The 18,719-nt window shown below is 36.2% G+C and overlaps 1 protein-coding gene across 1 annotated transcript in view; it reads left to right on the top strand.

Moving 5' to 3' along the window:
- Faah2 (fatty acid amide hydrolase 2) overlaps nt 1-12,443 on the top strand; it is a 261,184-nt gene extending 248,741 nt beyond the window's left edge. The window contains exon 11 of the mRNA XM_004873576.3: nt 11,305-12,443. Coding sequence (XP_004873633.1) covers nt 11,305-11,480 — 176 coding nt within the window. The 3' untranslated portion in view covers nt 11,481-12,443. The remainder of the gene's footprint in view (nt 1-11,304) is intronic.
- The last annotated feature ends 6,276 nt before the right edge of the window (nt 12,444-18,719 follow it).

Raw genomic sequence — 18,719 nt, 5'->3', positions numbered from 1 at the left:
ATGATTGGGTGCTTGTACATGTACATGATGTATCTTGGTTCTTACTTTTTCCCCATTACCTGTGCGCTCTTCACCCCCTCCACCCTTCCATATTTACATAGACTTCATTTTCATTTTTTTCTTTTCTCATAATTTCTCCTTTCCCTTCTTTCCCTTTCCCTTCCCCTTCCACCACCCCTACCCCTTTGGAACTTTTCTTCCTATTTCAAATTATCAATTATTCCTTTTAATCATTTTAACCCTTATTTACACTTTTAGTTACTCACAGTAGAGAAACTATTTGGTATTTACACATGGGTGTCCTATTTATTTCACTTAAGAATATGGCCTCAATATGCATCCATTTAGCTATAAATGTCTCTAGTTTCTCCTTCTTTATGGCTGAGTAGTACTCCATTTTATAACAAAACCAAATCTTCTTTATCCAGTTTCCAGTTGATGGGCACTTGGGCTGTTTCCAAGTTTTAGCTATTACAAACTGTGCTGCTATAAACATAGGTGCACATATATCACTGTGTTATGATTCTTTTAATTCTTTGGGGAAGATACCCAGCAGGGGAATAGCTGGGTCAAATGGGACCTCTAGTCCTAGTTCTTTGAGCTATCTCCATATTGATTTCCACAGTGGTTGCCCCAGTCTGCACTCCCACCAACAATGGAGAAGGGTTCCTTTCTCTCCACACTCCCACCAGCATTTGTTATTGGTTGATTTCTTGATAGCAGCCATTCTTTCTGGGGTGAGGTGGAATCTCAGTGTTGTTTCCTTCTGCATCTCTCAAATGACCAGTGATGTTGAACATTTTTTCATATATTTATTTGCTGCTTTTACTTGTTTGTCTGAGAAATGTCTGTTCATTTCAGATGACCTTTTTTGAATTGGGTCTTTGAACTTGGGGGATCTGATTTTTTTAAGTTCTTTATAGATTCTAGATAGTAATCCTTTGCCTGAGGTACAGCTGCTAAAACATTTCCCAGATTGTAGCTTGTCTCTTAACTCTGTTGGTGGTTTCTCTTGCAGTGCAGAAGCATGTTAATAAGAGGTCCCAGTTGTTTATTCTTTGTGCTAGTTCCTGTGCTACTGAGGGTTTGTTCATAAACTTTTCTTATGCCAATATCTTCAAGAGTTCTCCCTAACTTATCTTCCAGAAAGTTTAGTGTTTCTGTTTTAATAGTTAGATTTTTAATCCACTTTGATCTTAGTTTAGTGCATGGTGATAGGTATGGGTCTAGTTTTAATCTTTGGCAGACTGAAATCCAGTTTTTCCAACACCATTTATTAAATAGGCTATCTTTCCTCCAGTGAGGGTAGTTAGCTCCTTTGTCAAAGATGAGGTGGCTGAGTATATCTGGAGTTGTTTCTGCATCTTCTAATCTATTCCACTGATCCTCAGGTCTGTTTTTATGACAGTACCATGCTGTTTTTATCACAGTAGCTTTGTAGTATAGTTTCAAGTTGGGGATTTTGATACCCCCTACCACATCTCTGTTGTTTAGAATTGCTTTTGCTATTCTATGTCTCTTCTGGTTCCAAATGAATTTTTGGATTCTTTTCTCTGGTTCTGTGAAATATATTGTTGGAATTTCAATCCAACATTGCATTGCATTTCAATCAGCATTGCATTAAATCTATATAGTAGTTTTGAACATATGTCCATTTTCACTATATTGGTTCTTCCTACCCTGGAGCAAGGGATGTCTTTCCATTTTCTTATATCCACTTTGATCTCTTTTTTCAGAGTGCTGTAGTTTTCAGCATACAGGTCTTTGATTTCTTTCATTAAGTTGATTCTTAGGTATTTCATTTTTTGAATGCTATTGTGAAGGGAGTTTTTTCTCCAGTTTCTTTTTCAGTGACTCTGTTGTTTGTGTACAGGAAATCTATTGATTTTTGTGTGTTGATCTTGTGTCCAGCTACTCTACTATTTGGATGTTAAGTCTGCAAGACATTTGGTGGAGTTCTTGGGGTCTTCTAGAGTATCATGTTGTCTGCAAATAATGACAAACACATTCATGTGTTTCCTATCTTTATTCCTTTTTTTTCTGTTGTATAATTCCTCTGGCTAATGTTTCCAATATTATATTGAATTGGAGTGGTGATAGTGGACACCCTTGTCTTCTTCTTGATTTTAGTGTGAAGGATTTCAGTTTGTGACTATTTAGTATGACATTGGCTGTTGGATTTTCATGGATGGCTCTTATCAGGTGGAGATTGAGACTGTCTATTCCAATTTATTGTAGGGTTTTTATCATGAATGCATGTTGGATTTTTCTGCATCTATTAAGAGGATCATATGGTTTTTGTCCTGGGCTCTATTAATATAATGTACTATGTTTATTGATTTGCATGTGTTGAACCATCCCTGCATCCCTAAGAAGAATACCAGTTGGTCAGAGTCTCTGATGTTCTTGATGATCTTCCACATTCTATTTGCCAGTATCTTATTAATAAGTTTTGCATCTATGTTCATTAGTGAGATTGGCCTATAGTTCGCTTTTTGCTTGGGTCTTTCTTTGCTTTGGGGATCAAAGTGATGCTTACTTCCAGGGATGAATTTTGGAGCATTGCTTCCATTTCAATATCATGAAGAGTTTAATCAGTAGTGGCAATAGTTTCTCTCTACATGTCTTGTAGAATGAATCAGTGAAGCCATCAGGACCCAGGCATTTCTTAGTTGATATGTTTCTAATTATATTTTCTCTTTTGTTGATAGATATTGTATTGTTTAGATATTTTAGGTCTTCTTTGTTCTACTTTGCTAATTCATACATATCTAGGAATCTGTCCATTCTTCTGTGTTCTCCGTCTTATTGGCATATATGTTCTCAAAGTAGGTACTGATGATCCTATGGATTTCTGCTGGGTCCATTTTAATTTCAACCTTTTCATTCCTAATTGCATAGATTTCAGTCTTTTCTTTCCTTTTTTGATAAGGTTGGCTAAGGGTTTGTCAATTTTGTTGATTCTTTCGAAGAACCAACTCTTGGCTTCACTGATTTTTTTTATATCATTCTCTTAGCCTCCAATGCATTGCTTTCTTCTCTGATCTTTATAATTTCATCCCTTGTATGAGCTTTGGGTTTGTTCTGTGTTTTTTTTCTAGAAGCTTGAGGTTCAATTTCAGGTTGTTTATTTGAGCTCCCTCTGTTTTCCTAGTGTGACTATTCACTGCTATGTATTTCCCTCCTAAGACTGCTTTCATAGTATCCCATAAATTCCAATATGTTGCATTGATAGTGTCATTTAATTGTAGAAACTGTCTCATTTCTTCTTTAATTTTCTCTGTGATCCCTTGGCTATTCAGAAGTGTGTTGTTCAATTTCCATGTGTTTATGAACTTCTTGTGGTTTCTTTTGCTCTTGATCTCCAATTTCATCACACTGTGGTCTGATAGTATACAGGAGATAACTTTGCTTCCTTTGCACTTACTTAAACATGTTCTATGAGCAAGTATGTGGTCTATTTTGGAGAAAGAACCATGTGCAGCTCAAAAGAATGTGTATTCTGATTTTCAGGTGTGGAACACTCTGTAGTTCAAGAGTTTGATTGAGTTCTACTCTTTTGTTCCTTATTTTCTGTCTAGTGAATCTATCTGTGACAGTGGGGTACTGAGGTCCCTAATTATTATTGTATTAGTGCTTATTTGATTTTTCATGTCCATTAGTGTTTGTTTTACATAGTTGGGCACACTAGTATTTGGTGCATATATATTTATGATTGTCATCTATTCCTCTTGGATTGTTACCTTTACACACATGTAGTGTCCCTCTTTGTTCCTCTTAATTACTTTTGGTTTGAAATCCATTTGATCTGCAAAGAGCCTAGCTACTCCTGCTTTTTTGGGGGTTCTTGTTGCATGGAGTATTGTTTTCCATTCTTTAACTTTCAATTTATGAGTTTCTAATAATAGACCAAAACCAAAGTTTAGAAGTAGTACTTCATCCACTAGGACCCCAAAAGCAAGCAGGGTGTTTAGAAGTTTTACAGCTTCTTCGTTCATCTTTGCTAATTTATATGTGTCTGGGAATCTGTCTCTTTCTTTTGTGTTTTCCATCTTATTAGCATATAGGTTCTCAAACTAGGTATTGATGATCTTCAGTACATTCGATATCTGATGGGTCCTTTGTAATTGCACCCTTTTCATTCCTAATTGCATGGATTTGGGCCATTTCTTTCCTTTTTTGGATGAAGGTGTCGAAGGGTTTTTCAATCCTGTTTATTCTTTCAAACAACCAACTGTTTACTTCACTGATTTTTTTTTGTATGGTTTTCTTAGGTTCCATTGCATTGATTTCTGCTCTGATCTTCATAATTTCCTCCCTAGTATGAGCTTTGGGTTTGTCCTGCTCTTCGTTTTCTAGAAGCTTCAGGTTCAACATCACAGTGTTTAATTGGGATTACTTTTTTTCCTAATATGAGTATTCACTGCTATAAGTTTCCCTAGTAAGACTCCTTTCATTTTGTCCCATAGATTTTGATATGTTGTATTGGCCTTGTCATTTAATTGTAGAAACTGTATGATTTCTTCTTTAATTTCCTCTGTGACCCCTTGGTTATTCCTTGTGTTAATAAAATTCTTGCCATTTCTTTTGCTATTGATCTCCAATTTCACTACACTATGGTCTGATAATATAGAGGGGATAACTTCAATTCATTTGCACTTACTTAAACATGTTCTATGAGCAAGTATGTGTTCTACTTTGGAGAATGATCCTTGTGTTACCAAAAAGGAGGTGTATTCTGATTTGTTGAGTGGAACACTCTGTAAACATCTGTTAAGTCCATTGTTGGTGTTTGATTGAGCTCTATTATTTCATTGTTTATTTTTTTCTAGTTGACCTATCTATTTGTGACAGTGGGGTATTGAGGTCCCCAACTACTATTGTATTAGTGCTTATGTGATTTTTCCTGTCTGTTAGTATTTATTTTATATAGTTGTATGAACTAGTATTTGGTGCATATATATTCATGATTGCCATCTCTTCCTTTTGAATTTTTCCCTTTTCAGGGTTGTAGTGGCCTTCTTTGCCTCTCTTAATTAGTGTTGTGTTGAAATCCATTTTATCTGCAAATAGGATAGCTACTCCTGGTGTTTTTCAGGTTCCTGTCACATGGAATATTATTTTCCACCCTTTAACTTCCAATCCATGAGTTTCTTTTTGAATTAAGTGTGTTTCTTTTGTGCAGCATTGGATCTTGCTCCTTGATCCATTCTGCCAGTATCTTTTGATTGTTGAATTGAAACCATTAACATTGATGGTTATAACTTATGTGGATTGACTTTTTTCTTGTCACGACTTTTTCTTTGTGTTGGATTGTCCCTCTTTGCATTTAATTTCTTTTCATACCTGATGGATTAATTGTGCTTGGCTTCCTGGGGTTGTGATCTTCATTGTCTTTTCCTAGGATATTGTTTAAAAATTGTTGGAGTGCTAGTTTGGTATTCATGAAATTCCTCACATGCTCTTTGTCATGAAACTATGTGATTTCTCCATCAATTTTGGAAGATAGTGTTGCAGGGCACATCAGTCTGGGTTAGAGGATTTTTTCCTTTAGGGCTTGAAATATTTCACTCCAGGCTTTTCTTGCCTTGCAGATTTGAGTTGAGAATTCCCCTGTGATTCTGATGATTTTTCCTTTGTATGTGATTTATTTCTTTTCTCTAACTGCTTGTAGAATTTTGTTCTTCTGTTGGGTTTCTGGAATCTTAACTATTATGCCTAGGTGCAATTTTTTTTTGGTCGTGGCTAATTGGATGCCTCATTTATCTTTATGTCAAGTTCTTTCCCCCTGCTTGGGAAGTTTTCTGCCATTACTTCTCTGAACATATTTTTTATATCATTTGCACTCCTGTTTCATCTAGTCTCTAATCGGTCTTATGTTATTCTTCTTTGAATTGTCTAGAAGCCGCTGGATAGATTTCTCATGGTCCCTTCGTATTTTTAAGAAATTTTTCTTTTCCTAGTCACTGATTGCAATCCTGTCTTTTATATTTGAAATTCTGTAGTCACATTAGCTCATTCTGCTGTGTAAATTTTCAGTGGAGTTTTTAATCTCCTGGAAATCTGTTTGCAACTGTTTTATGGATTCCATTTGTTTCCTATGTTGGGATTCCATCATGTTCCTCAGCTACTCTATTTTTTTAATCTGTGTCTGCTGTAAATTTATTAAGCTTTTCTTGCACTGTGGACACAATCTCTGTTGTTATATGAGAAATTATTTCTGACTTCTTTTTTTCCAGATCCTCTTTCTTTGCCAGTTCAGGGAGTCCAGGTTGTTGAGTACCAGATTGTTCCATCTTGGTGCCCTTTGGGGTTGCTTAGGTTATCTGGAAGTCTGGTTTTGAGACTTATGTGCCTTCTCATTTCAACAGATGCAGCCTGCTGTGCCTTTGTTGAGGTGACTTTTTGCTCACCTAGTGGTCTTCAATTCTCAGCAAGCCACTGAGAGTGCTTTTCTCTGCTGCTCACCATTGAGCCAATTCCTGTGTTCAGAATGGTGGCCTTCTGGATCCCTGAGCTGCCCTGTTGTCCTGGCAAGGTTCTAGCTTGGGCCTGTTCAGACTTGTGCACAGAGGTCCTGCCCCCTTATGTAGCTGGTGTCTGGGAGGGTCTTTGGGTGGGGGCTGTGCACCCCAGTCACTGGTGTCTGAGCAGGCTTCTGGCTGGGTCTGCATGCACTTATCAATGGTATTTGTGTGGGCTTCTGGCTGTTGCTTGTGGACCTGTGAAGCTCTTTTCCAGGTGGGCCTTTGGCTAGGCCTGTGTGTCCAAGCTCCTGGTTTCAGGGAGGGGTCTTGGCTAGGACCTCTCCCCGACCATGCTGCTCTGGCCCATGTGGGCTTCTCACTGAGATCTGTGTGCACTTACCAGATGTGTGGATTTTCATGTCTTCCTTCTCAGTCACAGCTGGATTCATTTTGGTGGAATTGGAAGCTTTTGGAAGTACTTTGCTTCTGTGTTTTCTCATTATCTACTTTTTTCTTCATTTTTCTCTGTGATGAGACTTACAGATTTCTTATAGTGGACAGCATTTTGTTACTATTGAAACTTTTTTAGGTATTGTCTACTTTTCAGAAATGTCTTCCACATGTAGCTAGGTATTGGACTTTGAGTTTTGCTAAGGATACAAACACCTCCATTTGTTAGGGAGGGACTGGCACAGCCTATTTTTCCCAGTACCCAGTACCCAGTTCTCTGGCAATGCAATGCTTTATTGTTTATGATCTCCCAGAAATCTAGATAGTGACATACAGAGGAATCTAACTGATACCAGAAACTCTGCCACCTTGGCTAAAGTAGTAAAATCAGCAACAACAATAGCATCAGATACAAACTGGATAATGACAGACCCTAAGAACAAATACTGTACCCCTGTAATCATAGAAATGAGATCTGTAGTTATAGTACAAACTCTACGACAAACCATATATATATATATATATATACATATATTTAATAATTTAATATCTGCTCAATGGTGCAATTCCATGTCCATTAATATTTGAACAGTATTCAACTTAATAAGATATAGTTAACTATCTGCAAATTCATAAATGTTAGTGGTTATATTAGTAAGTGTAGCAGTTCAGGAATGGGAGTGTCAAAAACTTGTCTTTGAATAACAAAGTAAGACAAGATGAAAAAAGGTGGTAAAATTGTGGATTTACACATGTCTCCCAGCTTGAGAAAAGTTTAATGAAATAATTGAGGCTTGATGAAGTTGTTGCCTAGGGAGTGAATTTAGGTAGGACCAGATCCTTCCTTCCATTGATGGTTATTGACCTACCCAAGGTTTTAGTCTTGGAGAAGAATGAAGAGATAACCAGGACTGAGTGGTTATCTCATCTTGGAAAAGACCAAATACTCTCCTTTGTTGATATTCTGGGGCCATAAATTGTCATCTCTCCTAGAGAATGCTTAAGCAAGTACCAAGACTTTCTGAGGTTACAGCTTGGCCACTAGGTGTAGACTTGATGAGGTGCTCCTCTGTAGATAAGGCCACAGGAAGAGCACTGGAACTGAGTGGAATTATTAGATGACTACTAGAGTTGAATAATATCAGATTCTACCCTGCTTAAATATTCCAGGCCCTACATTTTCTTTATAACTGGGGAAAGACTTAAGAAGAGAACCAGGAATAAGTAAGTTCTCCACTGTTACTGGCTTTGAATAGGCCAGATGTCTCCTTCCACAGATAATTACTCACCTGCCTTTGCCTCCCAGCCTAATTCTTAAGAAGCACCCTGGAGTTAATATGGAAGCCGACTAAGGCCTTGTACCTGGCATTATCTGTAGAATGTTCTTCCTGCAGAGTTATGCTCGAGGCTAGAATCTCTAATGTGGCACTTCTTTTAGCTACAATGCTGCACTATTGCCAAAGTTTACCTGGCCGCTTTTATATGTGATGCTATGCAAGCTTGTGGGAGGTTTGATATGTTTGATATAAAGCTCCTCCTCATACCATTTGAATGTGGCTCTTCTAGGTTTGGTGACCAGATGAGTTGTCCCTGCCTTTCCCACATTCAACAATATTCAAAAAACTATCCTTATCCATGGATAATTGCATTTCTGTGAAGTCTAATGGAGATGTAGAACTTCTATTTCTCCATTTTGTTTATGTCACTCTACTGTTCCCATAATTAAAATTTTGGCAAATATTCCAAGACAAATCTATGGGGAAATTATGATCTTCATAAAATGATATTGAGATAATTGTACATTCACATGTAAAAGAATGAAATTGAACCCCTATTTCATAGCACATATGAAAGCTAACTTAAAATGGATCTGATATACATATATGACAGCTAATACTCTAAAACTTTAAAAAGAAACAATGAGAAAATTTTTGTGGCCTTGAATTAGTCAAAGAGTAGTCAGATACAGCACTAAAAACATAGCCAATAAAAGAAAATATGTGAATGTTGGCCTTCATAAAGAATTTAAAATTTCCATCCAAAAAACTACATAAATTAATGGGGATCTTCCCCAAAGAATTAAAAGAATCATACCACAGTGATATATGTGCACCCATGTTCATAGCAGCACAGTTTGTGATAGATAAAACTTGGAAACAGCCCAAATGCCCATCAGCTGGAGACTGGATAAAGAAAATGTGCTTTTTTATAAAAGGGAGTACTACTCAGCCATAAAAAATGAGAAATTAGAGACATTTGTAGCTAAGTGGATGCACACTGAGGCGATAGTCTTAAGTGAAATGAATAGGACACACATGTATAAATACCAAATAGTTTCTCTGGTGTGAGAAACTGAAAGTGTAAATAAGGATTAAAATGTATAATAGGTAATGTGAAATAGGAAGAAAAGGGGCAAAGGGGAAGGAAGTGGGAGGCCTAGGGGAAAGGATAGAAGGGAATGGGATTAATATGAGAAAATGGAAAAATAGGAACAAAATCTTTGTAAATAGGGAGGACTGGAGGGGTTGAAGGGAGGGCTGGGCAAGGGTGAAAAATAAGAACCAAGAGAGATTATGTAAAGGTGCAAATTTCCAACAATGAATGTCATTATATTGTATACCTAAAATGTACCAGTGATTAGAATGAATAATCGATAATGCAAAATAGGAAGAAAAGGTCCAAAGGGGTAGGGGTAATGGTAGGGGCAGGGGAAAGGAAAAAAGGAAAGGAAAAATGATGAGAAATGGAAAAAATGGAAATCAAGTCTGTAAATAGGGAAGGGTGGAGGGGGTGAAGGGAGGGCTAGGAATGGGGAAAAAATAAGAACCAAGATGCATTATGTAAAGGTACAATTCCCAATGAGCAATGTAATTGTATTGTATACCTAAAATGTACCAATAAAAGAATTTAACAACAACAAAAAAAACTACATAAATTAAGTTAAAGGAAAACATAGGACTGGGAGAGAATATTTGCAAATTCTATATACACTAAATATTTAAACTCCAATATATGGAGAATTTTTGCCATTTAATAATAGTACATAAAAAATAATGATAATACATAAAAATCATTTAGAAGTGAACAATAGATTTCAATATATATTTCTCTAAAGAAGATATACAAATTGCCAGTAAGTAAAAATGTCCAACATCATTATTCAGGGAAATTTACTTTAAAACCATAATGGAGTATCACAGCATACTCATTAAAATATTATGCTAAATAAAATAATAAGTATTCATAAACAAGAAGATCTACTCAAAACCTCATACATTTTTTATGATTTTGCAAAACCAATGCAGTCTTATATGTCATTTTTTCATATGAAATACAAATTTAATATTTGACCAAAAATTGCACTTTTTACACATGAGTATACAAACATACTTGTGTAGAACGCTACACAAATATTTAATTATTGTGCTGTTTATCACAGCATAATTAATAATAGCCAAAAAAAGATTAAACTGCCTATCAATTGGTGAATAAATCATCAAAATTTGGCATATTCACTAAATGGTATGCTGTTTAGCATAAACAAGAAATCACATGGATAAACCTTGAAAATATTTTGCTAAGTCAAAAATTCAGACAAAACATTCCATATTATATGATTCTATTCAACAGAAATATCCAGGGTAAGGAATTCATGGAGGTAAGAATCAGATTAGTGTTGTCTTAAAGTTTGGATAGTAGGGGAATGAAGAAAAATTGATGGCTACTATAGAATTAATTATGTAGGTGTTAGATATGCTCAACTTAGGTTATGGTGTTAATTGAACAATTATTTAAATTTATTAACAATCATTTACTTTTACATTTGAAACAGGGAGGATCTTAAGTGAATTATGCTGCAACAAATCTTTGTAACATAAATGAATTAAAGAATTACAGTTTACAACATAGTCTAGTGGAAATTAATATTACAAAGTGTCCATAAGTAAAAGGAAAATCTATTCATTTGAGAACATATTATTTTACCTTAGCATTCATTTTGTTGTTTCTTTCTGAAAATGCTGCCTGACATAATTGAAGAATAGCATAGTGGTAAAATACTCAGCTGGTCCTAAACGTTTTTGTGTTAAGCTTCTGAATGCACATTTTATTAGCTAGGTAACCTTAAATATATTATCAATTTTTTTATTCTTAAATTGTTTCATCAGAAAAACAAGGATAGTTATTAGGTCCTATTATGAGTTTGTTAGGGCTGAGTTTGTTGTTTAAAAATTCAAATATTTAATTGACACAAAGTCTCTGGATAAGTTATAATCTGATAGTAAACTGTAAATTTCTTTGAAGCTTTTACACTTACAGATCAAATGATGAGAAAAATAAGTTTTCAGAAAAGGCCTAATTTTCTCACATTTTTTGTTGTTTCCTTTAGGTGTCTTCAATGTCCTGGGTTTGCCTGTGACTCAGTGCCCACTGGGTTTGAATACCAAAGGACTTCCTTTAGGAATCCAGGTTGTGGCTGGACCCTATAATGATCACTTAACCTTGGCTGTGGCCCAGTACTTGGAGAAAAGTTTTGGGGGCTGGGTATGTCCTGGAAAGATTTAGCAGGATATTCTCCAGGTGAAAGTGTGTGTATGAGTGTGTTTCTTGATTGGGTAAGATAAAAGACAGCAGAGAAACAGATACAAAAACAATGTAGAATTTATTCACATATTCAGTTATTCTTCTGCTTTTATCTATTTCAGTTTTTCCTTACTGTAATGGTCATAATTGATTTCCACTTTCATTTGATTAGAAAATATGCTTATGTAAAAAGATAAGGGCAATATAATTTCCAAATGTTCTAATGGTGTCTGTTTTATATGAAGTATGGAGAGCAAAGGAACGGTTAACTCTAATGAGAACATCTTAGGAAATAGCACAAAAGAAATTATGCTTAAACTGAGAATAGAAAGACACTTATGTGTTTTCCAGCATGGAGTAAAACAATTATATTAAAAATGACCAATAACAACAAAACAAAGCATAAGACTGCACAGTATATTTGCGCAGCAGTACAATGGTAAGACAGTTTTGGAGATGCAGAGGGGTATAGATGCAATGAGGCCATAACTGGTAAAGGACTTCCAATGCCAAAAGGTTAAAAAACTATTTCATATTTTTCTCCAGTAAGCTCTAGGCAACTACTATGGAAATAAGCATAAAGATTCCTTAAAAACATGAAAATAGAAATTACATTTGACCCAGCTATTCCCCCTGTAGGTATATTCCCAAAAGAGTTAAATACATTATATTGTAGTGATTGTAGTGATACATGCAAACCCATGTTTATGGCAGCACAATTCATAATAGCTAAATCTTTGAAGTGATAAATATATATATATATATATATACTTTGAAGAATAGGTAAAGTGTAGTATTTTTATACAAAGAGTACTGTCTGCCATAAAGAAGGATAAACTTGAATCACTTGTAAAAATGAATGCACCTTGAGATCATAATGTTAAGTAAAATAAATCAGAGACACGAAGTTAAATGTCACATGGTATACTTTTTATAAGAAACCCTAAATACAAATAAAGAGGAAAATAAAAGATAAATGGAAAATAGGAAAACAGATCCTTTGAAAAAATCAAGGGAACCAGGTGATAAGGGGAAGTGGAGGAAAGGTAGGGGAAAGTGTTTATGAAAGAATTAACATGTGTTGTGTACATGTACCAACCACCATTCCCAGAATGAATGAAATCACTGTTCTGGAAACATAATAAAAAATAAAAATTGAAAAAAAAGGTCTAGAATCAATGGCACCTGTGTAAAAGTGATCACACATCACACTCACATTTTTGTTTCCACATACATTCTTCCAATAAAATGAACCCAGTTTTCTAGGTGAAAAAACACTGTTCTCAGGACAGAGGTAGAAAAACAGTTAGAAGAATCATTCCACTTGAAGACAGGACTTGAAAATACATGGGGGAAGTAAAAGAAGCAAAAGGAAAAAATAAAAATCCTTGTATGATCTATAAAATATCACTAAAAGAGCAACCTATTTCACTGGAGTATTTGAGACAGACCATGACAGTACAGTGGGAATGTGGATCAGGCCTTTTTGAGCATACAGATATATGGTGGCCTCATTAAGAAAAAACTAAACATATCGCATCTACTATCCATTCTCAAGATCATAAAGCAAGAGTGAGAATGTATTCATTGGAGGGTGAGAGTAAAAATGGGGCCCCTACGGGGTTCTGAATCACACCACAGATGCTAAAGGCAATCACTGCTGAGGAATCATGTGAACTTCACCACCTTTGTTCCTTTTTGGGGAACTTCTAGACTGTCAAACCACTGCATTTTTGGGAAAAAAAATCCTAGCTCATTTTGTGTACCTTGCTTAATCCATGTCTAGCTGTGTGAAGCCACCTCAATACCCCCTACCTGAGAAACTAAAGAGGTGGGCAGCTTCTTGCAGAAGTAACATTGGTAAAGCCTTGTAAAACATCCAAAAATCCCCAGCTATTCTTTACAGCCATAACAAACATGGGGATTAGCCATCTGGAGCAACTCAGCCTACAGAAATTAATTGAAATTCTCTGCTTATTTTCCTGCATTCTTGGAATTAGTCAAGTAGTTCTTCCCACATACCTTCATCAAAAGAAAGTTTCTAGAAAGCTTCGTTCACTCTTCTTCCTCAAAAGTACTTGGCTGGTGGCAATTATTCCCCTCAGATCTGGAAAGTAGCTAGACAACAAGTTGTAAAGAATCTCTGTTCTCTGAGGCTACTGGGAAGTAGCAAGGTGGTCTTGTACAACTCCTCAGCTCCTAAGCATAAACTGGCAGCCTATTCTTAGTAGTTTGGCCCAACAAGGACAAAGAGAGCAGGACATTGGCTCTAAATTCCTGCATGTGATCCCAGGAATCCACTAAGAAACATCGAAGAGCTTGACCTGCTAAGGATCCTAGGAAGAAACTGGCTATCCTACCATCCCCATAAGAAGCAGTTGAGTAACATGTTTTCAGAAGCTTGAGCCACTATGGCCTTGTAAAGCAGATTGATAAACCTTGCACCCATTAACAGCTAAGGTAAGGACCTTGGCAGACAAGGCTGAAGCTGCACAAACACTACACTAAAGCATCCACCTGAAAACAAAAGCAATGAAGCATATTCAAACAATACCATAATAAACAGCAATAGTAAAAAAAAATTCTATTATGAAAGCCACTCTATAATACAATAAATGCAACTGACCCACTGGATTCAACAATACCACTGTGGGAAAACAAAGTAATATGATACATCTAAGGGAACACAATGACTCTGTGGCAAAAGACTACAAAAGAAAATTATATTAATGATTTTCTGGACCACAAATTTGGATTTTAGGAAATTTAATAATATCAGAAGAATAAAGATAAAGAATTCAATGATATTGGAAAAGTAACTCATGATACAAAAAGGAAATTAATCAAAGAGATATAATACTCATAAAAAGAGCCAATTGGATATTCTAGAGGTAAAAATTCAATCAATGAAATAAATCCAGTTGAGAGCTACAACAGCAAAATTAATCAGGTAGAATGTAGAAATGTTCTGAGCTTGAATAAACATCTTTTGAAATAACTTGATCAAATGAAAGATATTTTAAAAATGAAAACTACCTTTAAGATACATGTCACCTCATGAAGAGATTGTGACAGTTAATCTTAATTGTCAGCCTCATTGGAATGAGAAACCCTTGGGAAATTAGTAAACCACCTATCTGAGTGTTTCTGTTTACAGAGATGATCAAATCATAAAGATATTGGGTCCAGGGATTTAGCTCAGTGGGGTTCCTGCGCCTGCCTCGAAAGCACAAAGTCCCGAGTTTGATTCCCAGTACCAAAAAAAAAAATCATAAAGATATTAATTTCATCAGTGTATTTATCCTTTCATGAGGTCTTAAGTTGATGACATTATTGGGAGATGGAAGCAGGAAGTAGGACTTCACTATAAGGAGTGGATAATGAGTTGTGACCTTGGAAACTGTATCTGGTCTTTTGCTACATCCTCTCTGGCTCTTTCTTCCTATTTGCTTCCTGGCTACAATGAGGTTAGCAGCTCTCCTACAGCAAGCCTTTATGTCATGATAATTTTTTTACCTTGGAGATAGCCAGCTATAGACTGAAACTTCTAAAATGATGAAACAAAATAAATATTTTAATTTAATTTGCACTTCACATGTACTTGGTCAAAATGATGAAAAGCTAATTCACGCAAAAAATGCCACCAAGAGAGGAGTCATTGCTGTTATTATTCCCTGATCTTGTGATTCAAAAGCCTGTATAACAGGTTTTCAGAAGGAGTTTGGAAATGTTTGGAGGTGCTGGCTAAAAAAATCCTAGAATGTTTTATGTAGAAGTTAATGTATTATTCTGGTATGAGGTCAGAAGACCAGGAGAGTGCTAGGGATGCAAAGAAAGCTCCTGAAATTTCAGAAATTGAAATTTGAAGAAATTGAATTACAGGCCATTTGTTTTACACTCTGAAAAATAAGTCATCTACATTTTGTCCATGTCCTGACATTTTGTGGGAAGCAGAAGTTAAAGCTAATAGATGGATTATTCTGCTGGAGCAAATTTCAGTGCCACACAATGATCAGTTTGTGACATGCATATTGCTGGCTGATTTTTGAAAGATCTACATTATAAATTGGCAACAAAAAGGGAAGAGAAAGATTTGGGAAAATTGCAATTTGGCAGGAGTAAAACACATATGTATTTGAGGCCAAAGAAACGGTGGTTGCTTAAAAGGTTAGTGGAAGTAAAAAGAAATCAAATACTTTTCACTAGTACAATTAGAACAAATTATTCAGACCACACTCATAACAAGAATAGGGGTGCATATGTGTAAGCATTTTTCAAAGACATTGCTTTGTGGATTGAAGCCTGAGGCACCCTGCTTTCAGGTGTCATTCTTGAATTGCTTCCCTATATTTGATGTCAACTTGCTTCACCATACAGACACCCAGAGCCCACTGCAAGTATGGTCTCAGCAGCCCCAACTACTGCTCAAAATGACAGCAGAACTTGATTTCATGCACACTGTTATGGTTTATATCTAGATGTTCCCCCAAAACCTCATATACTCATGGGTGGAGCTCTTAAGAGGGAGCTGGAGGATAGGTGTGTGATACTAGATTAGACCACTGATTGGTTTAGCATAGTCCTAGGTGTGGAAGATGGATTTACTCAAGAAGGAAGACCCACTCTGGGTATGGATGGCACAAACTAATAGGCTTGTATCCTGGATAGAATAAAAAGGAAAAGAAGGAAGTTTGCCTGTTTCTTGCCTTCCAGGCCATGGACTGTTTCTGTTCTTCCATGCCCTTCTGCCATACTGACCTGCCTTGGAGACAGCAAACTATGGAATGAAACCTCTACAAACTGTGAACAAAAATAAACCTTCCCTCCATTAACTTGTGGGTGTCAGACATTTCTGTGCCAGCAATGAGAAAGCAAGTAAGAAAGATTTTTGTACCAGAGAAGTGGGGTTGTTGCTGTGCTGCTATCTGGCCATGTGGTTCAGAAGCCTTTATAACTGGCTTGTGGAACAAGTTTGAAAAGATTTGGAAAATCCAGCTCAAGAAGCAAGGGAACAACTTTGTGAGCCAAGTTAGATGACAGACTCTGCTACTAAGTCTAAAGTCTCTGAGATTCTTATAAAGTAAATATCTAATGGAGGACATTTCAAGACCGTACAAATAGTCAGGTTGCATATTGCTGGTTTCTTTAGAAAGATCACTCAAAATTGGCAACAATTAGAAAGACAAATATTTGGAAAACTTGCAAATGGAAGAAATTAAAGCTAATTTCTACTGTCTTCAATTGTATCTTGTGATTATCTAACATATTTTAAAATTTTTAATGGGGCTTCTATCTATGATTTTGCATTGAGTCTCAGAGAATAATTTGGACTTAGACTTTTGAGAAATCCAGAACTTCTAGACTTTTGAAAGGACATCACTGCATTTTCAGTTATACTCAGAAGAGTTATAATATAAGGTAAAATTATGTCCTTGTTGTTTTCTTTTTTTATTCTTTTATTGGTACATTTCAGGTATACAACACATTTACATTTCTCATTGCGAACTTGTACCTTTATATGATGCATCTTGGTTCTTATTTTTTCCCCATTCTTAGACCTCCCTTCACCCCTTCCACCCTTCCCTATTTACAAAGACTTTATTTCCATTTTCTCCATTTCTCAGCATTTTTCCTTTTCCTTCTTTCCTTTCCCTTGCCCCTCCCACTACCTCTACCCCTTTGGAACTTTTCTTCCTATTTTGCATTATCGATTATTCATTCTAATCATTGGTACATTTTAGGTATACAATATAATAACATTCATTGTTGGAAATTTGCATCTTTACATAATCTCTCCTGGTTCCCATCTTTCACACTTGCCCAGTCCTCCTTTCAACCCCTCCATTCCTCCCTATTTACAAAGATTTTGTTCCTATTTTTCCATTTTCTCATGTTAATTCCATTCCTTTATTTCCTTTCCCCTACCCCTCCCTGCTCCTTCCCCTTTGCCCCTTTAAATCCTATTTCACATTACCTATCATATATTTTAGGCCCCATTTACACTTTCAGTTTCTCACACCAGAGAAAATATTCAGGATTTATACATGTGTGTACTATTTATTTCACTTAACACTATCACCTCAATGTGCATCCATTTAGCTATAAATGTCTCCAATTTCTCATTTTTTATGGCTGGGTAGTACTCCGTTTTACAAAAAAAAACACATTTTCTTTACCCAGTCTCCAGTTGATGGGCATTTGGGCTGATTCCAAGTTTTAGCTATCACAAACTGTGCTGCTATGAACATGGGTACACATATATCACTGTGGCATGATTCTTTTAATTCTTTGGGGAAGATTCCCCAGGGGTCAAATGGGGTCAAATGGGGTCAAATGGGGCTTCCAGTCCTACTTTTTTGAGGTATGTCCATACTGATTTCCACAGTGGTTGCACCAGTCTACACTCCCACCAGCAGTGGAGCAGGATTCCTCTTTCCCGACAGCCCCGCCAGCATTTGTTAATGATTGATTTCTTGGTAGCAGCCATTCTTTCTGCAGTGAAGTGGAATCTCAACGTTGTTTTCATTTTCATCTCTCCAATGACCAGTGATTTTGAACATTTTTTCATGTATTTATTTGCAATTTCTGCTTCTTTGTGTGAGAAATGTCTGTGCATTTCAGATGCCCATTTTCAGTTTGGGTCTTTAAATATGAGAGGTCTGATATTTGAAGTTCTTTATAGATTTGATATAGTAGACCTTTGTCTGAGGAAAAGCAGGTAAAGATTTTTTCCCACGTTGTGGATTGTCTCATCGCTCTGCTGGTGGTTTCTCTTGCTGTGCAGAAGCCTTTTAATAAGAAGAGATCCCACTTGTTGATTGTTTGTGCTAGTTCATGGGCAACTGAGGTTTTGTTCATAAAATCTTTTCCTACACCGATGTCTTCAAGGGTTCTACCTAACCTCTGTTCCAACTGGTTCAGAGTTTCTATTTTAATATTTAGATCGTTAATCCATTTTGATTTTAGTTTAGTGTATGGTGAGAGATATAGGTCTAGTTTTAATCTTTGGCAAGATGAAGCCCAATTTTTCCAGCACCATTTCTTAAAGAGGCTATCTTTCCTCCAGTGAGGGCGTTTGGCTCCTTTATGGAAGATAAGATGGCTGAGTGTGTCTGGCATTGTTTCTGCATCTTCTAATCTGTTCCACTGGTCCTCAGGTCCATTTCTTTGCCAGTACCATGCTGTGTTTATCACAGTAGCCTTGTAGTATAGTTTCAGGTT

This window comes from Heterocephalus glaber, unplaced genomic scaffold, assembly GCF_053883595.1.
Source record: "Heterocephalus glaber isolate CG9 unplaced genomic scaffold, H.glaber_assembly_v1.0 deba00000936, whole genome shotgun sequence".
Taxonomy (NCBI): Eukaryota; Metazoa; Chordata; class Mammalia; order Rodentia; family Bathyergidae; genus Heterocephalus; species Heterocephalus glaber.
The sequence above is the reverse complement of the archived record's forward strand: the minus strand, read 5'-3'. Positions and strand labels throughout refer to the sequence as shown.